The 26,142-nt window shown below is 44.7% G+C and overlaps 1 protein-coding gene across 2 annotated transcripts; it reads left to right on the plus strand.

Annotated features, from left to right (window-relative positions):
• Positions 1–25,765, plus strand: Adpgk (ADP dependent glucokinase). 2 transcript variants are annotated; one of them, XM_032910289.1, is made up of 7 exons: positions 1–285; positions 6,556–6,781; positions 13,035–13,097; positions 20,413–20,533; positions 23,149–23,345; positions 23,882–23,980; positions 24,948–25,765. In XM_032910289.1, the coding sequence occupies exons 1-7, from the start codon at positions 53–55 to the stop codon at positions 25,494–25,496; spliced, it is 1,488 nt and encodes a 495-aa protein (XP_032766180.1). In that variant the 5' UTR covers positions 1–52; the 3' UTR covers positions 25,497–25,765. The 2 variants fall into 2 exon arrangements, with proteins under 2 accessions (XP_032766180.1, XP_032766179.1); XM_032910288.1 differs by having other exon boundaries at positions 53–285; positions 24,945–25,765.
• The last annotated feature ends 377 nt before the right edge of the window (positions 25,766–26,142 follow it).

The raw sequence follows: 26,142 nt of genomic DNA on the forward strand, positions 1-26,142 counted from the left end.
AGGCGCGAGCCGAGAAAGGATCCTGTAGTCTCCAGTGCGGCAGTGTGTCCACATGGCGCTGTGGCGCGGCTCTGCGTGCGCCGGCTTCCTGGCGCTGGCCGTGGGCTGCGTGTTTCTGCTGGAGCCGGAGCTGCCGGGCACAGCGCTACGCTCGCTCTGGAGCTCGCTGAGGCTGGGGCCCGCGCCAGTGCCCCCGGGATCTCTGTCCCCAGAGAGCCGGCTGGCGGCCGCTTGGGATGCCCTCATCGTGCAGCCCGCCCGGCGCTGGCGCCGCGTGGCTGTGGGGTGAGTGCCTGCGGGGCCTGTCTGTGGCTCTGGGCCTCCCCGGGAAGTGGGCGCGCTCCGGGGTCCGCCCGGGACTCGGTGGTGTCCGGGTTGCCCTCTTGGCGGAAAGTGTCGGACGTGTGAGACGAACCTTTTTCGTCATCGCTGCAGGGATAGTCAGCATATTTACTCTCGACTCGCCCTGCTCTTCTCTTGTCGGTGTAAAACCAATCAGCTCTCTCGACTCGCCCTGCTCTTCTCTTGTCAGTGTAAAACCAATCAGCTCTCATAGCCTCTTAAATACAACTCAACCTGTCAGTTGTATTTTTTGAGGTTACTCCGTTGTCCTGTCTTTCAGCCCTTACTGCCAACTGTTCTCAGGTGGTCACGACGTTTGGGCTTTCCTGTTTTTCTAGTACTCTTCCTAATGTACTTAAAGCTGAATGTTTCTGTCTCTAGCTGTTGACTTTATTTCTTTACGTCATCCAGTCTGAAGACAACTCTACAAAAACTACGCCTTTTCAAATTCAACATTTTTTTGTTAAGGTTTCATTATCAGCTCTCTGCGCCTTTCGAGTTTAGCACGCCCTTCTCGAAACTATTTTCTTCCCCATACTAAGTGGTGGTTCATATTTTTAAGGCTCTCTCAAATCACAGATACTCCTTTCTTTGTGAAACTCACAGAAATGTAGTTATTTTTTTTACACTAACTTCAGTCCCTCTTTCAGTTAGGCTTGATTTTCTCTTCAAGGACACCATGCATCAGCAAATTTTTTGTGATGTTTTTCTTTAGGTTGGAGTTGGTTGGTTGGGTTTTTTTGGGGGGGGGTTGTTTCGTTTGGTTTTTATGTTGTTGCTGTTTCTTTTTTTGAACTACAGCTTCCTTGGCTGGTCTGGAACATAAGGAGATCAAGAATGGCCTCAAGCTTAGATCTGCCTGCCCCTGCTTCCTATGTTGGTGTTACATGCAGAAGAGGCCTGTGCAAAAACACACCAGTCAGATATTCTTTTTTGTTCGAATGTTGTGGCTAGGTGGAGTAAAGCAAAGTTGACCTGAGTCAATGAAATAATCATATTTACCCAATATATTATGTTAGCTTATGTTCAAACACAATACAAACCTATGTATTGTGTATTTCTTAACTCTTTAAAGTTCAGTCTCTTTGCCTACCTCGTATCAGATTCTCCTCTTTTCTTCCTCCTCTTCTTCCAACCACCCCCTCTTCTTCGTGTATGTGTTTTTTCCATGCAGTGCCTGTAAAGACCCCCCCTTCCCTGGAACTGCAATTGTGGACAATTGTGAGGTGCTACAGGGGTGCTGGGATTCAAACCTGGGTCCTCTTCAGGAGGACCTGCTCTTAACCATAGCACCATTTCTCTAGCCTTCATTATCAAAGTCTTATTTTAAGGTTTAGAATTTTTAAACTTTATATGTGTGGGAGTGGGTGTGTTCACGTAAGCGCAGGTCCCCTTGGAGGCCAGAAAAGAGTGTTGGATCCCCTAGAGCCAAGTTACATGTGGTTGTGAGTTAACCAAACTTGTGCTAGGAAAAGAACTCAGTCCTCTGGAATAGCAGCCCCTGTTCTTAACTGCTGAGCCATCTCTAGCCCTTATTGTCTAATTTTGTTTCTTTTTCTTTCTTTCTTTTTTAATCTTAGTTTTGTTTTATTTTTAAATTATTTTTATATACTTACTTTTCTTCTAGACAGAGTTTCTCTGTGTAGTCCAGGCTCTCCTGGAACTCATGCTATAGACCAGGCTGGCCTCAAACTCAGAGATCCACCTGCTTCTGCCTCCCTAGTGCTGGGATTAAAGGCATGACTTTATTGGGCTCTTGATCATCTTTCTTTGAGCTATGTCACATATGTGCTGGGCTCTGAGGGTGTATGTATGTATGGAGGAAGCCAGGTCTGTGCTGCTGGAAGCAGCTTGGGCTGCTAGAACAGAATAACTCGCACTAGTTGCTTAAAATGACAGACTTTCTGGTGACTGAGCCTGAGTCCCAAATCAAGGTGCCAGAGTGGTTTCTAAGGAAGCTGATTTCTGGGGATGCCTTTCTTCCTACCTTGCAGCTAGCCAACTGCTGGTGTTCTCACATGCCTTTTACCGTATAGTTCTCCAGAGTGATGTGTCCTTCTCTTATATGGACACCATTCCTGTTGGATTAGGGCCCACCCCCAACACCCATTTAACCTTAATCGCTTCCTGAAAGACCCTAAAACCAAATACAGTCACGGAGGACTGGGGTTTGTCTCAGTTACTTTTCTATTGCCATAGCAAGCTCTACAACCAAAGCAAGCTGTAGAAGAAAGCGTTTATGGGGGCTTACAATTCTGGAGGATGAGTCCATGACCATCATGACAGGGAGCGTGGCAGCAGGCAGGCAGGTACTGTAGCAGTAGGTGAGAGTTTATATCCATATTCACAAGCCGGAGGAAAATAGCTACCTGGGAGGGCATAGGCTTTCGAGACCTCAAAGCCCACCCCCAGTGGTGAACTTCTTCCAACAAGGCCACACCTACCCTTCACAAACAGTTCCACCAACTGGGGACAAAACATTTAAACTTATGAACCAATAGGGAGCATTCTCATTCAGACCACAGGGTTTCCATACAACAATTTGAGGTGAGGTAGGGGAGAGAAATTGTCCATAACAGTTGTGAAAAGTGCTGTCTGTGTTCAGCTACCAATAAGAGCAAGGCACTCCAGCTATTCCAAAGAATTACTAATTCCTCCCAGGACGGGGTAGTAGAGAAAGCTCTAAGAAGATTTCCATTTTCTGTTATATAGTAATAAATCACCTCAAAATGGAGTAATTCAAAACAGCCATAGCTCGTGATCTTTATTAGTCTGAGTTATGATTGGGTTCCTCTAAGCAGTTGTAGCTTAGAGTTCTATATAATAGGATGGTGGCTGGGACTAGATTTATCATTAAGATCAGTCAAGGCTAGAACTTCCACTGAGGTTTTCCACCTACAGGAGCCATCTGCCATTTCTCACAGCAGGGAGACTAGGCAAGGAGAATGTCCAAAGAGGAACAGACAGGTAGCTTAATGTTTTATGATTTAACCATAGGATCAGATTTCCCAGAGTCTAGTTTACCAGGTTTTAATGGGAGGGCACTCACTCCTCGGTGGAAGGAATATCAAAATTACATGATAACTAGACCATGTAGATGGGACATCTTGTTGAGACCATCATAGAAAATATAGTCCATAGTTAACTTGTAGAACTAGAGGGAACAAAAAGGTTTCTTCAGGTCAAGGCAAGAGACCAAATACATCTACTGAAGAACTGAGTATGGAAGGTTTACCGTCTGGCAAGAGTCCAGGGTAAAGAAACGATGCAGTCAGGTGTGGTGCACACTGTGATTACAGCTCTGGGAGCTGAGGCAGGAGTGTAAATGTTGGTGGTTTTCCTCCTGGCCCCACGCTCCACAATAACGACTCTGAGACTCATACTTATGAACACCTTGGCCATAAGCTGTGGTTTGTCCTCCAACCAACACATAAATTAATATCCCATTCTAATCTTAAGTTCTACCACCTGGCTAGTTATCTGTCTTCAGCTCTCACGATTCTGTCCTCCATGTTCTTTGGCAAATCCGCCCACCTGGCTCCATCCCAGAAACCCTTTCTCCCTACCGGATGTCCCACCTTCTAGTCTACCCTTTTTACTGACAATACATGTTATATTCTCTCTTCACTGGAAGACTGTACGACTGGGGCCATCGTGGACTACATTAGCAAGATATTGAGAAAGAGATTGCTGAGAAGGGGATCTCCGAAGGTCTTTTGATTCAAAGTTAGTAATGGCAAAGAGCTGTGAAGGTTTATAAACAGGCAAATGCCACTAGGTTTCTTGTTGAGAATTTCTGATGGGAATGGAAAGTAGCTCTTTGAGCAGCCATTTTAACCTGTTTTAACTGCTCAGCACCTTTTGAAGTGTAAAGGCATTGGGGGCGTCGGGGGAGCAAATGTACCAGAATTTAATTTTGGAGTGGGAATGGATTATAGTTTGACACACTGATAAATTTCTCACTCAAAACACAAAATTTAGTGTAATCAGTAAGGCAAGCTGTGTCTGGACACCATGGCCCTGGTAAAGAGGACATTGTAGGGCTCCAGTAAAGGGAGGAAAGAACCCAAACCATTGTCAGTGGAACTGGAGGGTAAATTGGCAGTTAAGGGAAGCAGGCCCTCCATAGGAGGAGGAGCGACTTCATGAGGCAGATGGTTCCAAGTATTAACAGCACCACAGATGATTAAATATCTCAGAAATACTGCTTCCCCATGCTCACTCAGCCATGGGTGTTAGAAGTACAATGTAAGACTGGTCTTTGCCACCTCTGCATTCATGGTCACACCCAGTGACATAGTAAGGGACAGAGGAGGAGATGGTGAAGGCAGATAAGCTAGACTTGAGTGGATGGGACTACATGTTCTTGTGGATTTCGGATGAAATGGCTTCTGAGAATGAGGCTGGAGTTAGAACTGGGCTGCATGTTTTAAGATGTCAGTACTTAAGTGGAACATGCCTTGACTTGCTAGGAGTGTAACTCCTCCCTGCTTCTGAGTTGGGGCCTGGTCCCTACTGCTTATAGGATAAAGTGAAGCCCTTCACGTTCACTCCGAATCTGTCTGCCCTGAGCTCTGCTCCCTTCCTCCGAATTCTCCACTCTGGATCACCATTCATGTTGTGTCCTAAGACATGATTCTTTCACCCACAGCTTTGCATTATGTGCCCCTACTCGGAATTTAATATCAGATAAATCTAGCTTTGAATTAAGTTGCTCCCTTCTGAAACATGAATCTCTACTGTAGCTTTTCTCAGCTGGAGCAGTGATGACTGGTTACTAATTACTAATCTCGATTGTTTCTAACTTTGTGTTCCTTGTCTGAAGAACCTTCCTAACTCAGAAAGAGACACCGTCCAGGCCAGAGCTTCCCCCACCCTTGATTCTTTTAGCTAGATAGCTTGTAGTTACGGTTAGTCCTTGTAATGTGTGAGGAAGAGAGAGTGCTAATGGTAAAAGGAACCTTAGGAAACATTTCACAAGAGGATGCAAGGGGGTGAGTGGTGAGAAAGTGTCCTCATCTTTGAGGTGCTTCAGGTTAGGAGGAAGAACTCTGCTTCCACCTGAGTCTCTGCAAACCGACCAGGAAGCTCGGGCTTCCAGTGCATTTCTGACCTCCTCCTTAGGAAGACGTTTGGCATCTTTGACCTGTTTGGTCCCTGATTGTTCATGTGTGTTTTCTCCATATTATGTATTACACAGCCATTTACACGTTTTGAAATTCTACTCCCCTATCAAGTGAGCATGATTTGTACTCTGTTAGCTTCTTTCCTTCCATTTCCTCTTCACCGTGAAACTTAAGCAGTGTGCTTGTTGATGTTGATGTTGCTGTTAGGTTCAGAGGAAGAGTCCCTCACTGATGACAGGATGTGACAAGTACACATGGTATCTTCCCATAAGTAGATGGCACTAACATTTCTTCTGTAAGTTTTAGGGGTGTGTGTGTGTGTGTGTGTGTGTGTGTGTGTGTGTGTACGTGTACCAACACATCCAGTGTTTGTTTTTTCATTCTGAAACAAGGTCTTGCTAAGTTGATGAGGTTTTATAACTTCATACCACCAAGCAGGTGATGCTGTACTTGTTTCTCACCAGCCCTTTGGAGTGCACAGACTGGTTCTGTGAACGCCTGTCCAGTATGGAGTCACTACAAAGCCACACAAGCATGCCCAAATCTTCAAAGCCACACTCAGTTCCAAGATGCAACTTCAGCTCAGAGTGTTCAGTAGTCAGCTCATTCTGACTAATGTCCTTTCTTGTTTTTGGAGGGAAAGTGTCTTTTGACAAGAACTTTATTTTGTACCTTAATGTATTAACTCTTTACTGTAAGTTAACTTGTATCGTTACTTTTTTCTAGACAAGGAAACTAAGATTCAGAAATTAAAGTGACTTGCATCCAAACAGCATAACTCTACCAGCATCTTTTCATAAATTAATTTTTGTTACTTTGATATTGTTGTTCTGAGTGCCAAGCCTTCTTAATTTGTAGCTGGCAATAAAAGTTTGCTGGACTCTTGAAAGGAGTTCAGATAAAATTATGTAGTTCAGTTAAAATTATTCTTTAGCTACATGATGTTTGCTTTATTGCTCTGGTATCAAACTAACGACACAGCTATTTGTTGTGTGAACGCAGTTCTTCCAAGCTGGTCTGTAGCTAAAACCGAAGTTGGTTGCTACCCCTGTATTTCAGCTCCCTTTCATCTTTCCTGTTCCTCCAGAGTCAATGCCTGTGTGGATGTGGTCATCTCTGGCGTGAAGCTCCTTCAGGCACTCGGCCTAAGTCCTGGGAGTGGAAGAGACCATGCTGTTCTACACTCAAGAAGTGATCTGGAAGAAGCCTTTGTCCACTTCATGGGGAAGGGAGCTGCTGCTGAACGCTTCTTCAGTGATAAAGAGACCTTTCATGACATTGCCCAGGCTGCGTCTGAGTTCCCAGGAGCCCAGGTCTGTCCCACTCAGCAGTGATAAAGCTATGTTGAGAGTGCAGTGGGTGGGTGGGTGGAGAAGAGCCATTTTACAGGGTTCTTAGAAGTAGCTTTCTCTTCCAGTGTACGGTGAGATAGTGATCCGATTTTATGGGGCTTGTCCTTTTTGTAAAATTTTGTGTTGGGCTGTCATTAATTTTACTATTTTTACTTAGATTTCTATTCTGGGTCACCCAATAGCCTCCCAGAACCCCCTCACCTTTTGTTACCAGACTAAAGGTTGGAAGCATGGTTTAAGTATCTATTAACAATAATTTGGTTTGGTTTGGTTTAGTTTGGTTTTGCTTTTATTTTTGAGACAGAGTTTCTCTGTATAATAGCTCTGGCTGTCCTAGAGCTTGCTTTGTAGACCAGGCTGGCCTCAAACTCACAGAGATCCATCTGCCTCTGCTTGGCCAACATGCCAGGCTGTTTGCAGTAATCTTAATATGGCTGAGTCCTACCTAAGTTAGAGGAAAAAAGGTAAACCCACAGAGATCTAGATCTAAAGCCCTGTGGGAAAGGGAGCTGGGAGTGTCTTCACCTCTGTTTTGTTTGTCCAGATCAGGGTGTTTCAAGGGGTAGAGGTTACTGACTGTTTAGAGTGGGTAATGCTCTGTAAGAAAGGCTGTCCTATTTGCTATACAGTTGTTAGCAGTCTTTTGCTTTGGGTCACCTAGTGCAAGGCTCTGTTCCCCACTTGTGATGGCCAAAACATCTCCCTCTCCTGTGTTTCCTATGGGGAAGAGGAGGGCAGCAAAGTCATCCTGGTTGCAATCTCCTGCATAGAAGAACGACGGGGGTCAGGGGGGGAATGGGGAGCTGCTAAAGAAATTCTGTTGCTGCTCTAAGTTCCTGTTCAGTCTGTAGAAACAGAGTTTACCTTTCAAGCAAGTTTCTTGGTTTAACACTATTAGGTTGAAAACCTTGTTTTGAGAGCCACTTGTTTATAGAGCAAAACATAGTAGAGACAGAGGAACTTCAGTGGTTCCTAGCTCACCTGTAATTATAAACAAAATCCTGGATCCTGCATGGTAGACCCACAGCATGTGGTAGAAAGGTCAGTACTAGAGTTGGAGATACAACCTTAGCTCTCCCATCTCACCAGCATGCATATCCTCACCTGGGGATGAGATCTGGTTCCGATTTCTCTTATCTCAGCACTGTTAGACCCCAGGTAATTCCTCCTCTTTATGTAGGACCTTCCTTTTATACAAAAGAAAGGTCTTACATAACTTAGAGCCTGTAGTTGTAGCTAGTGTAAAAGGAATGAAGAATTCTCACTAGCTCATATAAAAGACACACAAACCGGTATTTTATTTACAAGCTGTAAGCCTAGATTGAACTGGTTTTGGAGCTATGCTAACTTATACCCTAGCCATATATCCTTTGTTACTAGCTGTTTCTCCTGGCCACGTGCTCACAGTTCCTCTCCTCTCATGGGGGCTTCCTCCTGTCTGTCTCCTTTCTTTACCTGCAAACCACTTCCCCCCGCAACCAGGTAACTGAAATCCGGATTACTTCTACCTACCTCCCAATCACAGACTTTAGCCAGTTAACTTGGGGAGCAAGGTTACACAGCATATTTGTATGTGAGGATCTTGGGGCACGGGGGCAACCAGATCTTGGGGGCCAGTATTTAGCATCTGAGTACATAGCACCAGACCAGCCCCTACAAGCTAGGAAGTTGTTAGTACATTTTTAATTGGTCACAGCCACAGGCAAACCTTGGTGACCACTTTTTTTTTTGGATGACTTTTGAGAGCTAAATCTCTTTTGTCTTTTGAAATAGTCAGCTTGACCATTAGAAATGGGCCAGATATTAGCCAGTCAAGTTTCTAAAGGGGACAGTAATTTGTCATCCTGACAGCTAAGCTTAGTAGTAAGACTCCTCTCAGGAGAGGACCTTAGTTGTGGTATAGTAAGTCTACCAGTCTGTATGAGCTTGGTATTTAAATTAGTTTGCTTTGTGTGTCTTCTGCTTTGATGAGAGGGTGGGGGGAGTCCTACAGAAAATTAATTTTGCTTTTTTGGTGGTCCAAATTTTTCTAAACATTGTGCTCAGTTTCTACTGATGCCTCAGTTTGATACTGTTTTATATTACCGTCATTTGTAAGACTGGTTGCCAGACAACCAACAGATAAACCATCCTATGAAAACCAAGTGTCCATTTTGTACACATCCTAACATTTTCCCCACATTTCATAGTAAAATCCTGTATCCATTCTAGTTAAGAAAAACAGTAAATCTGACATGTAGGCCAAATGTAAGCTACATATCACAGAAAGCTCTAAATTTTTATGAAGAAAGCTAACCCTGTCCTGTCTAAACAAGAGATTGATTGGCCCAGAGCGTGGGATGAGAGTGGCAGCCAGCATCTAGAATAAGTTGTTCAGTCTTTGCATGGGTTAAGGATGGTGTCTTAGGGTTTTACTGCTGTGAGCAGACAGCATGACCAAGGCAAGTCTTATAAAGGACAACATTTAATTGGGGCTGGCTTACAGGTTCAGAGGTTCAGTCCATTACCATCAAGACAAGGGCATGGCAGCATCCAGGCCGGCATGGTGCAGGAGGAGCTGAGAGTTCTACATCTTCATCTGAAGGCTGCAAGCAGAATACTGACTTCCAGACAGCTAGGGTGAGGGTCTTAAAGCCCACACTCACAGTGACACACCTACTCCAACAAGGCCACACCTTCTAATAGTGCCCCTCCCTCCACTCCCTGAGCTGAGCATAGACAAACCATAACAGACAGAAAGGTGGAGTGTTGCTCAGGGGAGCTTCTCAGGCTTCTTAGCTTCAGAATAGAGCAGCAACTGTACTGGCTGTTGCTTGGGTTTCCAAGGCACCCAGATCCATGCTTAGCAACATGAGTACCAGATGGAATTGTCTGCCTTCTAGATGAGAGCTGCAGCACGGGGAGAGCAGCAGTTGCCCTATATGAAGGTCTTTGTCCTCGAGTGTTTACTACTAGGGTATTTCCAAAGACATCAGTGTGTCGAGTTCATCCTTTCTCAAAACTCAGCAACGAACATTTACGTAGGCATATTCTAAGAACAAAGTGATCACTCCCTGAGGAGCTGTTTGTGCCTCAGATGTTTATCACCCAAGAGTTGGAGATGTATTAGAGGCTGCTCAGGTTAGATGGGAAGAGATCTATAATTCTGTCTTGGGAAAACCATTTTGGAGGCTAAGATGTCAATGGGGAAAGGGAGCAGGGACAGTGTCATACACTGTTGGAAAGGATTCAGAGCCATACCTAATACAGAAGGGGAGGTGTCCTAGTCAAAGGCCCAGAGACACAGAAGAAGGCTCACTTGGAGAGGTGCAAGCAAGGGTGAAAGGTCAGGACATGGCAGAGTATAGATGGGAGAGAAAGCATGGACTGAAAGCAAGAAAGGCTCTAAACACCCTCTTACACCCTCATGAACAGTGTCAGTGTCAGCCCTCAGTAATGCCGCTGCTAGTCACACCTGTATCCATTTCAGACACTGTCACTTTTTGTCCTTTATTACACGTCCTCCTTCAGATCATTCCTTGTTGTAAATCTCACATGGGTTTAACAATGAGAAACAGAGGCAGCATAGCAACGTGCTTTGCAGTCCATTCCTAAAGTGAGTAACAGATGTGTAGAATACAAAGAGATGATGAGATTCATTATTGCTAATGCACACCTTTTATTGCTAAGGTAATTTGTAAACTGAAAAATCTAAAAGTAAAGTTTGTACTTTATGCAATTATTTACACTTACCATAGAAGCTGAAATTAAGCTGGATTGTTGGAGAAACTAATATCATTTAATTAAATGCTCATAGCTGGAATTTATGCATGTATATTGGAATCAAACAAAATAAAGGTTACCTGTATTCTGGACATTGAGTTAAATAAAATACGTATTTTTAAAGTTATATTATAAGTTGATTATGATTACCATAATCAGGTATGTTGATTCGTGCCTGTAATCTCAGCACTTTAGGATGCAATGCAGGAGGATTTCTATGAATTTGTTTATTTGTTTCCTTACTGTGTGTGTGTGTGTGTGTGTGTGTGTGTGTGTGTGTATGAATGTGAGCACACTGTCATTGTCTTCAGACACACCAGAAGAGGGCATTGAGCCCCGTTACAGATGGTTGTGAGCCACCATGTGATTGCTAGGAATTGAACTCAGGACCTGTGGAAGAGCAGTCAGTGCTTTTAACCACTGAGCCATCTCTCCAGCCCTGCTATGAGTTTCAAGCCAACCTAAGTTACATAGCAAAACACTGTGTCAACCACTTCCCTATTCCCAAACCCCACAAAAATAAGTTATACTTTAGAGCCCAGAAGGAAGATGCATGCTCCTGATCCCAGCACTCAACAGGCAGAGGAATAAACAAATTAAACAATAGAAAACACCTAGTTGCATTTTAGGACTGGGGATACAGCTAAAAGCACTTCCCTAGCATTCCCAGGGCCTAGGTTCAAACCCCAACCCCTAGAAGAGAATGTGTTCATGTATGGAATGGTATGGAGGAGGAGAATGGCATAGTCATCTGCTCCTTTAAGGAATCATAATGTGTGGTCGAGTCATACTTTTTGTGGGTTTTGTTATCTGTTTGAGCTACCTAGCTCAGGGCCAAATTTTATCTAATTCAAACAATCATACTAATTTTCATATTTATTCTCTCCACCTTTCCTAATTATTCCTTGTGTTTCTGGGTTTTTTTGGTTTTGCTCTGAGATGAGATCTCTGTGTAGCTCTGGCAGTCCTGGAGTTGCTTTGTAATAAAGGCTCACCGTGAACTCACATAAGTAAGCCTGCTTCTGCTTCCTGAGTGCTTGGATTAAAGCTTTGGACCCCAAGCCTGGTTTTGTTTCTGTTTTGCCAGGCTGCACATCTGCCTCGCTGCTGGGGTGCCCTGAGTGCTGCCAGCTTGCCGCTCAGGAGAGGCAGAATGAAATCCATAATGGGGAGTGGGGGGCGTCCTCAGCCTATGTTTTCTGAGGGTAGGAAACAGCAGTCTGGGATATTTGCTGCAGTACCTGGTCTCCTGTGTACCAGGGCGCTGCCAGCCTACCAATGGGAGTTGGGAACAGGGTCCTTGGTCCACACTTCCACTAAAGGCGCCCACTTGCCAGGCAGAAAGGGGAAGGACAGGGGTGGAACCTGTTTAGATTCTAAATGAGTGCTGAGAATATGGAGAGAAGAGAGAAGGCGTTCTCCAGATTTAGGTGAAGCTCTTTACAAAGAAGGCCTGAAGCCACACCCTCCCCCTCACATCCCCCATGACGAAAAGACAGACCTTGCTTGTTCAGACTGCTTTATTTGATGGCAGATGTGAATGCATGCATACACCTCTGGGTGAAGGGATTAAATACATTTTGCTGGAAGGAATGCCCAGGAAGGGAAGCTCATTGGCTGAATGCTTGGGGCCTAGCTAGGTACCTCATTAGCATAGAGAACTCTAGGTTTTTATGCTACATGACTGATTGCCCTGGTCCTCCTTGGAGTGTGGTGGTTCCAGAGCAGGTAGACATAGGCAGGGAGTGGTTCTACTCCTGTCCTCACTTCCGAGCTCCCTCAGCCTTACCAGTTCTTTTTTTTTTTTTTTTTTTTTTTTTTGGTTTTTTTTTCAGAGCTGAGCGCTCTACCACTGAGCTAAATCCCCAACCCCGCCTTACCAGTTCTTCTGTCTGGTGGCATGGTCCACTTGCTCCACAGTTTTTTTAACCTCATTTGTGCCCTTTGTTGTCAAGTCTCCTCAAAACATTTTGATGGAGCTAGCCTGGTGGTAGACACCTGTGATCTCTGCCCATGGGAAGCAGAGACAGGAGGATCATAAGTTCAGGGCCATCCTCAGCTACATAGTGAGCTTGAGGCCAGTCTGAGCTACATGAAACTCTGTCTCAAAAAGCCAGGAAAAAAGAAAAATCAAAATGTGTTAGTGGGAGGCTTCAGATGGCTCAGAGGTCAGAGCACTGACACCTCTTTCTGAGGACCAGGGTTTAGTTCCCAGCACCTTATGGGGGCTCACAGTTCCAGGGGATCTAGTGCCCTCTTCTGGCTTCCTCAAGTACTGCAAACATGGGATGCACAGACATACACAGGCAAGACACCCATAAACAAAATAAAAATAAATCTCAAGAAAAGGAAAAAACGTTGGGGTAGAAATGGGCTATGTTTTAACCTTAGAAATGATTAAACTCGGGTCGTACACTTGTTCCAATGCCAGTAACCTTGTACTGTCTTACAGCACTATGTAGGAGGAAATGCCGCTTTAATTGGACAGAAGTTTGCTGCCAACCCAGACTTAAAGGTAAGTCTCACTTTCAAATTAAAACATTGTGTTAACATTTTAACACAATTTTAACCTGTTAATATTAAAACACAAATTCAACTTGTGTTTTCTTAATGTTAAGAGCAAGAGTAGGTCTTGGTTCCTTAATCAGTCTGTGGGTCACCTGGGCGTCTGTTCAGAAGGCAGTGTTGTGTTGGAATGGTAGCAGTAACTAATGCTTTGGGTGTTTACCAAGTGGACCGATCCTTCAGTCCTGTAAGGCTATCATTCGCTGTCGCTGGGGCTGCCTTTGCTTTCTACATAAGAAAATGAAGACCTAGAGACATTCACACTCATACAGTCCGGAGCTCAGATTCCATAGGCAGCTTGCCAGAGCTGCAACTCAAACACTACACTTTGGAGTGACTACCTGCCTATACTGTTCTCTCAGGAATTCAGCTTAACTTGCCCAATATGGACTGTTTCCAAGAACTACCAAAATTAAGAACTAGATTCTACAAAGGTGGTGGTAAGAGCTAACACATACATAGTTCTTACTTAGTCGGGCATTGTTTGAAGTGTTTTACACACACACACACACACACACACACACACACACACACACACACACACACACAAAGACAGTCATTTGATCCTCACACTGCCTGCAAGGGAAGTCCTCCTTTTATTATCCCCCTTGGACATAGAAAAGTGAGGTGCACAGAAGTCTAAACAGCTCAAGGTTACATTGCCTAGTGTTACCTAGACCTATGATTTGAATCCACGTAAGTCTAGCTTTAGAACTGTACTCTGTTTCTTAGTAGTCCTGGAGAGTCTAGGAAAGGCCAAGTCAGTGCATGGTGGGAGTGAAGTCAGGTGGCAGAAGAGAGAGTGCCTTTAACAAGGACATTTGTGGGGACTAGGGATCTAGCTCCTTGGTGCAGTGCTTACCCAGCATATGCAAAGCCATGGTGTGACCTTTTAGCACTGCAAAAAGTCAGTCTCTGTCTGTCTGTCTGTCCCCCACTCCCGTGTGTGTGTGTGTGTGTGTGTGTGTGTGTGTGTGTGTGTGTGTGTGTGTGTGTGTGTACACATTTGTGTATGTGTATCAAATGTACATGTGCAACCAGGGCTCTTAGCCACTGAGCCATCTCTCCAGCACATTCCTTTTTTAAAAAATGTTTGTTTGCCTTTTCTTAAACACGGATGCTCGTTTAAACAATCACTCAATTATTCATTCATTTATTTTTTGTAGTAGGGCTTCTCTGTAGCCCTGACTGTCCTGGAACTTACTCTGTAGACCAGGCTTGAACTCAAAGATCTACTGCCTCTGCCTCCTGAGTGTTGGGATTAAAGGCATGCACTGCCATGCCTGGGGCTGCTGCTGCTGCTGCTGCTTCTCCTTTTTAATATGTTATTGGGCCATTGCATGCAGGAAAAGCACATGTTACTAACCTACACCACCAGCCTTATTTTATGTTAAACCAACTTTGCATCCCTGGGATAAACTATGCGTTTATCATTACTTTTTTGTAAGTTAGGTTCCATTTACTGAAATTTTGTTTAAAATGTTTACATCAGTTTTCTGTGGGAAGATAGTGATTTCTGTTTTTTTCTTGCAGTGTCTTATTTTGCTATGAGTATACTAATGGCATTGTGTAGTAGAATTAATTGAGATTTATTTCCTCCTCCTTGCATGTCCGCGTATTTGGTTTCGTTTTTTGGGTGGGTTTTTAATCCGTGCACAGGGCGTGCACATGTAACTCCTGCCATGACTCTCTTCTGGAAGTCAGAGAATGAGTCCTCAGAGTTGGGTATCTCCTCCTACCACGTGGGTCCTGGGGATCAAATTAGACTGTCAGGCCGGGCAACAAATGCCCTAACCGCTGTGCCATCTGCCTGCCTCGTTTCAAGTTTCTAAAAAGAATCTATATAAATTTTGGTATTTATTATACCGTCCCAAATATTTATAGATTTGACCATGTCCTGGGCCTTGGGTTTTCAATATGGGAAGGTTGTTGTTATTAGGTTCAGAAGTTTGTGTTATCTCTTTGATTTTTTTTTTTTTTTTTTTTACTTTTTTAGTTAGACTTTCTTTTTTTTTCTCTCTCTCTTTTTCTTTTTAATTTTTTATTAGATATATTTCTTTACTTACATTTCAAATGTTATTCCCCTTCCCAGTTTCCCGTCCATAAGCCCCCATTCCCTCCCTTCCCCCTCCCCCATACAGGTATTCTCCCTATACATCCCCCTTATTGCCCTCCCATATTCCCCTGCACTGGGGGTCTAACCTTGGCAGGACCAAGGGCTTCCCCTTCCCCTGGTGCCCTAACAAGGCTATTCTCTGCTACATATGCAGTTGGAGCCCTGGGTCAATCCAATCTCTTTGATTTCTTAAGATGCACCCTTTAATAGAAGTGTGCTGGTTGATTCCTAAATACTTGAGAGCTTTCTACATGTCATTCTTTAACTAATTTCTATTTTTGTCCCATTCTGTTGGCATTCCTGGTGAGTTGCCCAGCAGGATAAATCTCTTTCTCCATCTTGCTACTTATTGCTACTGTTGGGTAAGCCAGGTTTCCTTTTTTATATACATGGTCCTTTGGTGAGTGGCCATTGGAACAATGCAAAGGACGATAAGATATTCTTTTCTGGGTTGTTCTGTCTATGTCTAAGATTTTAGGAACAAGTAGAGCTATCCTGCCAGTTCCTGTCTTGGTCTATTTCCTCTTTAGTCAGCATTGAATAACATCTACTATTAACTCTGGTGTTGATGCTCAATTCTTAAAATTGCACAGAGCCAGGGTCATCTCTAACTGTTCTCCAACCTTTGCCCAGTCAGTGTATTAGTGTGGTATATATCTTTTTCCATCCTTGTGTTTATAGCCTATTTGCATATTCATATTTAATATGGTTTTTGTAGATATTATATAGTGGGACTTGCTTTTTTATTCAGTTTCATAATCTTTGCCTTTAGGTGGATATGGTGGTTTGAATGAAATGACCCCTATAGGTTCATGAATGCAAGTGCTTACTTACCAGGGAATGGAACTATTTGGGAAGGACTAGGAGGTGTGGCCTTGTAGGAACAATAGTGGCCTTGTTGGAGGAGGCGTGTCACTGGGAGTAGGCTTTGAGGTTTTAAAAAGCCCACACTAGGCCCAGTCTCTCTGCCTCTGCTGCCCTTGGATCAGGATGTAAAGCTCTCAGCTACTGCTCTAGCACCTTGGAGGAGGAGGAAGAGGAGAACAACAACAACTAAGTCTAAAACTATAAGCCCCAGTTAAATGCTTCCTTTTGTAAGAGTTGCTTTGGTCATGGTGTCTCCTCACAGCAATAGAATAGTGACTGAGACAGTGAGGTATATAGGTCATCTGCATTTAATGCTATTGGCATATTGAGTTAGATTTAAATTGGACATCTTGCCATTTGTTTCTGTTTGCCCTACTTTTAAATCTTCTTGTTTTATATTTGTTTCACTTAATTTTACCTTCTTTGACTCACTGGCTGTGGTTTTTAGTTTTGCTATTTCAGCAGTTTCTTTCTTTTTCTTTTTTTTTTTTTTTTAAGTAACTTCAGGAGACAAGATTTTAATTTACTTATTTATTTTTATATTAAGTACACTGTAGCTGTCTTCAGACACACAAGAAGAAGGTATCTGATCTCATTACAGATGGTTGTGAGCCACCACATGGTTGCTGGAATTTGAACTCAGTCAGTGCTCTTAACCACTGAGCCATCTCTCCAACCCTTCAGCAGTTTCTTTTTTTTTCGGAGCTGGGGACCGAACCCAGGGCCTTGCGCTTCCTAGGCAAGCGCTCTACCACTGAGCTAAATCCCCAACCCCGCTTCAGCAGTTTCTTTAAGGTTTATATTGAACTTTTTTTTTCCTAATGTGTATGGGTGTTTTGCTTGCATGTACGTCTCTACATCGCATATACACAGTGCCCATAGAAGTGAGAAGGGATGTTTGCCCGGAAACCGGAAAAGGGAATAACACTCGAAATGTACATAAGAAATACTCAAGTTAATTAAAAAAAAAAAAGAAGTGAGAAAGGGGCATCATTTCTCCTGGAACTGGAGTTGCAGATGGTTGATAGCTGCCATGTGGGTGCTGAGAATTGGACCCAGGTCCTCTGGAAGAGCAGACAATGCTTCTAACCACCCTGTCATCTCTCCAGCCTTAGATTGACTATCTTTAGTTTATCACAGTTGTGTGATAAATAGGGAGACAAATGTCTGTTCACAGCACAGAGGGCACCACCACAGACCAAAGTAAGGAATTCACTCAAATCTAGCATGCAGAACCAATGAGTTTAATTAGTGTTGATTTTAAGAGTATGAAAGAGGAATTAATTATAGTAACATGGAGGTGATAAAAGGAAGCGCGCGCACACACACACACACACACACACACACACACACACACACACACCTCATCTTTTTCCTGGTGAATATTAACTGCCTCTTGGAGAGGGGGAGAACAGAACATTGTGAGTTTGGGGCCTTATGAATCTCTCTTCCCAATGAGGCCTTTAATGGGCACAGTATTTGTTTAGGTGATCACAGCTGCTTAGAATTCAAGGGGACGATAACAATGTATCCCTGGAAAACAGCATTTCACAGTTTATTACAACCAAGACTTAGAAATAGTGAGACTAGAACTACAGATTCCTGGGAAGAAACTGACACAAGATTACCCTCAGAAACCTTTACAGGAGATGGGCTGGAAGCAGAGAGCAGCTACATTAGGAGAGAGCTTGCATCTCATGATAGGGAATGCAGGGGACTGAGAGAGCCTTCTGGAAGAAGAACAGCCAGTGCTCTTAATCACTGAGCCCTCTCTCCAGCCCCAAGTGGCACACCCATTCTCCAACATACGTCCTCTAAGAACTTTCAAATGTTGAAAACCTCCTTTCTTTTCTTTTTTTTTTTTTTTTTAAAGATTTATTCATTTATTATATATAAGTACACTGTAGCTGTCTTCAGACACACCAGAAGAGGGCATCGGATCTCTTTACAGCTGGTTGTGAGCCACCATGTGGTTGCTGGGAATTGAACTCAGGACCTCTGGAAGAGTAGTCAGTGCTCTTAACTGCTGAGCCATCTCTCCAGCCCGAAAACCTCCTCTCTTAATGCTACATTCTGTAGACCAACTGCCAAAGGATTTTAAATATACTAGATTTTAATAATTACCTCCTTTTAAAAATGAGTTTTTCCATATTTTGTAGAATATGTAAATATATTTTGTTTCGAGATAGGATCTCACTGTGTAGCCTGGGCTGTCCTAGAACTCATTATGTAGACCAGGCTCATCTTCCCCAATGAGGCCTTTAATGGTACAGATTCCCCTGCCTCTGAAATGTTAGTATTAAAGGCATGCACTACCATGCCCAGTTTATATATTTTTATATATTAATTTTGTGTTTGTGTGTCAGTGTACATGTGCCGGAGCATGCACAGTGATACTTAGGAAGATCAGGGGACAGACAAGTTGTGGGAGCCATCTCTCTCTTTCCACCACAGCCCTGGCATCAGGTTCAGGTTGTCAGGCTTGGTGGCAAGTGCTTTTACCTGCAGAGCCATCTCAGGATTTACTGATGCTGCCTCACCTGTTTTACACACGGTATAAGTCTTCCACTGTGCTGTTCATGTCTTTCCTTACCGTTATCTTTTAAGCAGCTATGTCTCTAGAGTTCCCATTTTCCTTGTTCTTTGTTCATGTTCTCAGTCCATGTTTCCACCTCCTCTTGTGCTGTTCCCCCGAAGGACTTCCTTTTATTAATAGCATTTCCTTTGATGCAAGTCTGCTAGTGAGTCGTAACTTTTTCCAGATTTTGAGCATCTGGAAGCCTTTTTGTGGTGAGATGTGTTTGTAGGCTCATTTGTGCTTTATATGGAGTGTTGTCCTCTGCCTGATGTCCAAGTGCCTTGGAATTGTCACTTCCTAGATTTGACCTGTTCTGTTGTTGTTGTAGGCATGTGGTTCCCACTATCTCAGAAGTGAAAGTCCAGGCAAGAATTAGGGGAAGGAAGTAAAGTGGCAGGACCAAGAATTCTCAGAACTGACAGGCATTCATATCAGAGTGGAGAGCAGACAGCGAGGCGTACTTCCACTCAGAAGCTAACGAGTCTGTATAAAACAGCATAAACTAAAGCGCTCATTTGTCAGTGAAGACGGCTGTGAGGTGACTGAGTGGGGTGTGTCGATCTGAACCAAAGTTAATGGTTTCTAGGGTTTTTTTCAAAATGCTCTGACGTTTTGAGTCTGTTAGTTTGGTGAAAGGGGTGTGACAGAACCTTCACTGGACTGTGGTTCAGCCAGGATAGGAAGGGGCTTCTAGAGATAACAGCCAGGAGGAAGCCAGGCTCGGACTGAAGACAAAGGGTTTGGAAAAGCTGCAGAGCATGCTCCCCAAGCTTGAAAGGCTGTGAGGTTATATAACAGTCCAGCGTAGTGAGAGTGTGCAGTCTCAGATTAATTCACTGACCAGTGACATTGGGTAGAAGGAAGTGGTCCTCTTTCCCTATACTGTAAAAATTCTGAACAAGTCTTTTTATTTGGCAGCTTTGAGCAAACACTCCCATGTCTTTTTGCCTACACAGAATACAAGGGAGTTTTTAAGAAGACTGTATGGGAGCTTCACATAGTATACATTCTTGCCATCCCAGCCACCCAGGAGGCTGAGGCAGGCAGATGATGAGTTTGAGGCCAGCCTAGACTACACAGCTAGCCCACCATCTCAGGAAAAGAAAGAAATACGCTTACCCTGCCCCTGACATTAGAGTGTGTGTCTTTGTGTGTGTCTGTGTGCCTGCCTTGGCTGTCATATAATAAAATACTATAAACAGTGTTAAAACAATAAATTACTTTCTCAACGTTTTGGAGGCTGAAAGGTCCAAAAAGAAAGTTTCATGGAGATGTTAAGGGCACTTTTGTTGACTTATGGGTGACTAACTGTGTTCCATCATCTAAGACCTTATTTAATCATTGTCCCCATAAAGGCTCTAGTTCAAAACAGTGTCACACCGTGGTTAGGCCTTTAGTGTCTGACTTTGAGGAAGACACATTCACTCTGTGAGTGTAGACTACAGAAATTGCATGGATACTGAACAACTAGGACTTTGTCTTTCTGCAAAACTAGGTACATTGTAGTCCTACTCTAGAGACCTATGTCTGGTGATGAAGAGCTCCTGTGCTACAAACTCCAAATCAAGAGATTCACCTGGATTCTGATAGCTTGCTAAACTGAATAGGACTGGCTCAAACACACCTTGCTGGTTACTGCCTGGATTCTGTGAGTTCAGAACCGATCTCCTGGGAGACTGACTTGATGTTACTTATTGTTTCTAGGTTCTTCTTTGTGGTCCAATTGGCCCAAAGCTACATGAACTTCTTGATGACAATGTGTTTGTTCCGCCAGAGTCACTGCAGGAAGAGGATGAGTTCCACCTTATTTTAGAGTACCTGGCAGGTAAGGAAGATGAGGATGTGAGCGGAGGAGTCCTGAGTCCTGGTGGGAGGATGGGTAGAGATGTGTAGTGCACAGTGTGATTGCCAGAAGTCCTTGTCCATTAGCGGGCTCCTGTTTGGGTTCACATTCCAAAGATTTTCCATCGCACTGGTCTAAGGAGCTGACGGGAGGCACTGTCTCCATGTGGGGTGATAGGTATAACAGCATTAAAGGTAGGGCTTCCATCTGCAGAAAGCACTGGTCCGAAACCAGGGAAAGAGGCTGCAGGAGAGAGCCGTCATGGTTAAAAGTGAAGATGTTATAATAAAGTTTCCCTTTATTACCAAGAGCTAAAAAAGGCAGCAAATGTTTGCTCAGCTCTCTTGGATTCTGTCTGGGACTTTTCAGGCCCAGCCTTCCTGCTGCTTAAGATTGATGCCAGGCCTCTGACAAGCTTTCATGGGAGCACTTCCCTTTTTCCTGGAGGTGAAACGTAGCATTATGTATGTTTGTTTCTCTTACATAATATCCCAGTGTTATTGAACCCAAAGTAACCCATCTCAGTGGATTTTTACAAGAATGGAGGTCTGATTCCTGACCAGTCTTTAATACCTGTGCTTTTCGCTTATATCGTTTCCTGCACTCAAGAACACTTTAGTTTCCAAGTCAACATGTCATTCGTGTTAAAGGACCTGGCATCCACACAGCAGTGGGTGTCCTTAAAGCAGTACTTAATGCTCTTTAGTGAGTCACTTCCAAGTCAGTGACCCTCACCTAGAGTCATGTGGATACAATATATGCTTCTTGAAAAGTACCCCTGTCACCAAGAACACAGAAGGGATTAGTTGTTTCCAAGTTCTCTCTGATACATACTAGAAACATCTGGGGACTTGTGGAGGGCAGATATAAAATTTGAAGTAGAATGTTTTAGTAAGAATGGACATTTCATAATATACAGGCTTTGAGTTACTGAGTTCAGTTTTCCCAAATAGGAAGTAGGTTTAACACTTTTTACCATAGTAAACAGTGAGGATGAACCTGGGAGTGGGTTTAAAGCTTGTGAACTGCTGTAGGACCACTGCCTGGAAGTCCTGAATAGCTGAGGTGTGGGGCCTGTTCCTGCCACTTCTGTAGGCACCCAAGCCTGCCTGCGTGCTTTGTAGTTAATTTCTCATGGTGGCTTGGAGGTTGAGAGTGCCCTGTGTCAGAGTTCTGACTCTTGTGGTAGGGAGGGAGCCCATTCAGCTTTCTTGAAAACAGCTTCTGTCCTTGGCTTGATAAGCTTCGCTTTTGGATGCCTAGTTCTTTTCTTGAACAAAACAGCAGGCCTTTTGCTAACCTCCTGTGAAGCTGTACTGCCACAGGCTCCAGGAGAGACAGTCTGAGGGGTAGCCCTCAGGGCAACCTCAGCTGAAGCACTTCCTGGCTTCTCTGTAGCTTAGATTGGTAAATTTCAAGGGCATCTGTCAACTTTTTCTTTTCATTTTCTTCTCTCTCACCAGAGCACCCCAGAAAAGTTTACTTTCCGCTTTAGTCTGGGAATTAAGTGAGTCACCACAGAAGTTTCACTGGGTTGATAAATTGAGAAGAGAAATGAATACAGAGTTTTGTGAGGAAAGGCACATCAGCTGTTATCACAGGCCGAGACCCATCATCTCAGGCCGCTCCATCAGTCCTGTGTCTTGTGAAAATCGCAGCTCTCTACATTCTCTCTCGTCTGCCTTGCAGAAGCGTGTTTATTCTCCCCTTCCACTCCCTGAAGAACTCTGCTGCTCTGGAGACCTGTGTGGTTCTCTTCCCTAGGCTAAGCTGGATAGTGCTTCCTAGCATTGTCCTCTAGGAAGTGTGTTTTTACCCTGTGCAGTCATGATTGCAGAAGTGCGGGATTGTTTTGTCCTCGTAGTCATTTAGGTCATCTGTCTGTTTCCTTATTCCCTTGTTCTTTGTTCCTTCATTCTTGTGGCTGTGTGGCAGATGCATCGTGAAGTAGTGGGATGTGTTGAGGGAAGCACAGGCCTGCCCTCAGCTCAGTGGCTACCTGATAGGTCAGTGCAGATCTGTGCCAGGAGAGGCAGTAGCACTTTAACTTGTCAGGACAGTCACCACTCCACAGCAGTTCTGCGCAGAAGTGATTGGAACAGCTAATAGCCTTAGATCCACGAGCTCAGAGATCTCCAGGGGCAGCAAGAGGAGGCGAGGTCAGCTAAGGCTCAGGTTTTCAGCCTATTTAGCTTCCAACTCTGAAAAGTACTCAGGGTGTTGCTCTCGGGAGGGCAGCCTGGCCTATCTGTTGGGTGTGCTGGTATGGAGTAGTCATGCGCTCTGTTCTCATGGCCCATGCTTGAGTTCAGCAGACAGCAGGGCTTTCTTGGAACTTAAGAGAAGCTAATGACGTTAACAGACAAGGCTCAACCTATGTTTTTGTTTCTTTATTAGAGTTGGGTTTAGGATTTTATCTACTGCGGTCCTGCCCTGGATGCAGCACCCTGCTGACCTTGCACCACTGTAGGGGTCTGTTTGTCCACAGACCAGCCCGCTCAGAGCCAAAGGTCCTCTGAGGCACCAGCAAGTTCCTGCAGTTGGGAGACTGAAAGCCTCTTCCTTTTCTTCCTATTGTGTTGACTGGGCTTTTCTAGGGGAGGAGTGGGGCCCGTTTAAAGCTCCCCAGGCCAACCGGTTCATCTTCTCTCACGACCTCTCCAACGGGGCCATGAATATGCTGGAGGTGTTTGTGTCTAGCCTGGAGGAGTTCCAGCCTGACCTGGTGGTCCTTTCTGGATTGCACATGATGGAGGGACAAAGCAAGGAGCTCCAGAGGAAGAGGCTCTTGGAGGTAATAGCTCTGCTACGGACTTACAGGTCTCAGCTGGTGTTTTCCTTCAGGCTCCGCCATTGAGCCTCGAGCTGATGCTGCCTTGTCTTAGGCTCTGCTACATCTAGGTAGCAGCAGTAGAGCAATTGAGGACATCTTGCCTCAGCTTCTGTGTCCTGTGTTTAACTCAGCGTGGCTGCAAGCTGCAGGGTTTGCAGCTCTGTTTTGTGTTTTCTGTACCATCTCACTTCACACCGGCTACACCGTGCTTCTTATAGATCTCTATACATTGGGGCCAACTGCTCAATTTAGGTCCCAGGAATAGGAGACAACGTGAACATACAAGGGTAGTTCTGTGTCCTCTGATTCTATAACTCTGGTAGCTCCCTACAGAGTAGAGTTTTTCTATTGGGACAATCAGCTATTGGCCACAGAGGTGGGGACACACACTGCTTCTAATTCATGAGGATGCAAAGGGTGTTTTGAGCACATCTGAGCTGCTTGCTTCCTCCTGCCTGCCTTCTATCCTAATGACACTGCTGTCCTCCTCCTTATAGGTTGTGACCTCCATCTCTGACATCCCTACTGGTATTCCAGTTCACCTAGAGCTGGCCAGTATGACCAACAGGGAGCTCATGAGCAGTATTGTGCATCAGGTAACCACATGGGCCATTCACAGGCTGCCTCTGGTCCTGGGAGCCTCAGAAAGAAGTTGTTTTCTCCTATAAGCCCAGGTGTTTGGGCTCTGACAGGTCTACTGACTGACGTGGGTGATGTGTAACCCAGATCTGAGGACAGGGGAGCCAGAATGGACATTAAGGATAATGTCTCCTACTGGGTTAGGACTGTGGCAGTGCAGCCGATAGGCCTGAGCCATGTTTTTTTCCTTTGGAGTGAGGATGTTAAAATGAAGAGTGTTGTTTTCTGTTCTGTTTTGTTTTGGTTTTTTTGTTTGTTTGTTTGGTTTTGTTTTTTTTTGTTTTGTTTTGTTTTTTGTGTTTTTTTTCAAATTTCAGAGACAAAAACTGAAAGCCTAACCCAGCTGCTTTCAATTAAACATGAGTGTCAGGCAAGCGTGGCTTCCTAGTGCTAGGTATCTTATGTCATCTCCCTTTAGGAGCATTTGGGTAAGTCCCAGTGAGCCAGGCCTCAGCACAGGCTGTCACAGCTGGCTGGCATGTCAGCTTGACTGCTCATTAGCTCTGTGAGCTCAGTAATACATGACCCTCACCCAGAAAATGCAAAAAGATGGAGGGCGAGTGTGCCCTCGGAACCTTCTCAGTTTCATGTGACGCTCCAGTGTTATTTTGTGCATGGGTAAGAAAAATGGATGTGTATAAGGCCTGCAGGATCCCTACTGACACCCTTGAACCCTCTGCAGAGGGAAGAGCTCCACTGTGTGTCGTCTTCTGCCCCTTTATAGTGACATTTAACAAGAGCAGGTCTGGAGGGTGTTGAGCAACTCTGCAGTTTCCCAGGTAGTCATGAAGGTGGAGACAGTTGGGGATTTAATACCTGAAACTAGTTTCAGAGACGCCCCCTCTAGTCATTGGCTGTATCCTAATGCACAAGGAGCGAAGCTGTGTCCACCCAAAAAAGACCTGTCATTATTTCTGTTAGCAGGTCTTTCCCGCAGTGGCTTCTCTTGGGCTGAATGAACAGGAGCTGCTGTTTCTCAGCCAGTCAGCATCTGGACCCCATGCTTCTCTCTCCTCCTGGGACGGCATTCCTGATGTGGGCATAGTCAGTGATATCCTCTTCTGGATCTTGAAAGAACATGGAAGGAGCAAAAGCAGATCCTCGGATCTCACCAGGATCCATTTCCACACGCTGGTCTACCACATTCTGGCAACCGTGGACGGACACTGGGCCAACCAGCTTGCAGCTGTAGCTGCAGGAGCTCGTGTAGCTGGGACACAAGCCTGTGCCACGGAAACCATAGACGCCAACCGAGTATCTCTGAGCGCACCTCAGGAGTTTATGACATCCCGTCTGGAGCCCGGCTCCAGGATTGTATTAAACCCAAATAAGCCAGTGGTGGAGTGGCACAGGGAGGGGATCACTTTCCACTTCACACCTGTGTTGGTGTGTAAAGACCCTGTTCGAACTGTAGGCCTTGGTGATGCCATTTCTGCTGAAGGCCTCTTCTATTCAGAAGCATACCCTGATTAGGAATGCTGTAGACGGTTATATGAGGAAGGAAAGCCACCCATCTTAAGAATTCCAGGACGAACATAGCTTGGGAAATAGGCTTGTGGGTGTCAGAACAGTTCCTAGATCTAATTGGAAGGCAGCCAAAGAAATGACAGCAGATTAAACTGCACAGATACATTCCAGCCTGCGGGCAGCATAAAATCACTTCAGGTAATCGAAACGTAGCTATCTACTAACGAGACTGGATTTTTGTTTTTTGTGTGTGCTACAAAGGTTAAGAACACCTCTCTGAATCCCCAGTTGATGTGCCATGACTCCGGAGAGTCTCATCCGGCCACAGAAAGTACTTCCCTCCTTGCCCTCTAGAGAAGGCAGTCCTTCCCCCCAAGCCTGACCACTCATGAAACCTGGTGAAGGCAGTCATGACACCTTATGCTCCTGGCAGACTCAGCTTGTCCATTCAGTGTTAGAGTGACAATATTTGACATGTGTACCTTCTCAGCCTCCTGTTCTCAGACATAGGTCAGAGCCGCAAGAGAGGACAAAACAGTCCTGTGCTTTATGGGCTAGGATTGGAGATTCTTGGGAGAGCCTTGAGCCACCTAATCATTCTGCACCTGCTTGGGAGCATCATGCCTTCCTGCCTCGGCTTCAGAGATTGGGG

Source organism: Rattus rattus, chromosome 8, assembly GCF_011064425.1.
Source record: "Rattus rattus isolate New Zealand chromosome 8, Rrattus_CSIRO_v1, whole genome shotgun sequence".
NCBI classification, from domain to species: domain Eukaryota; kingdom Metazoa; phylum Chordata; class Mammalia; order Rodentia; family Muridae; genus Rattus; species Rattus rattus.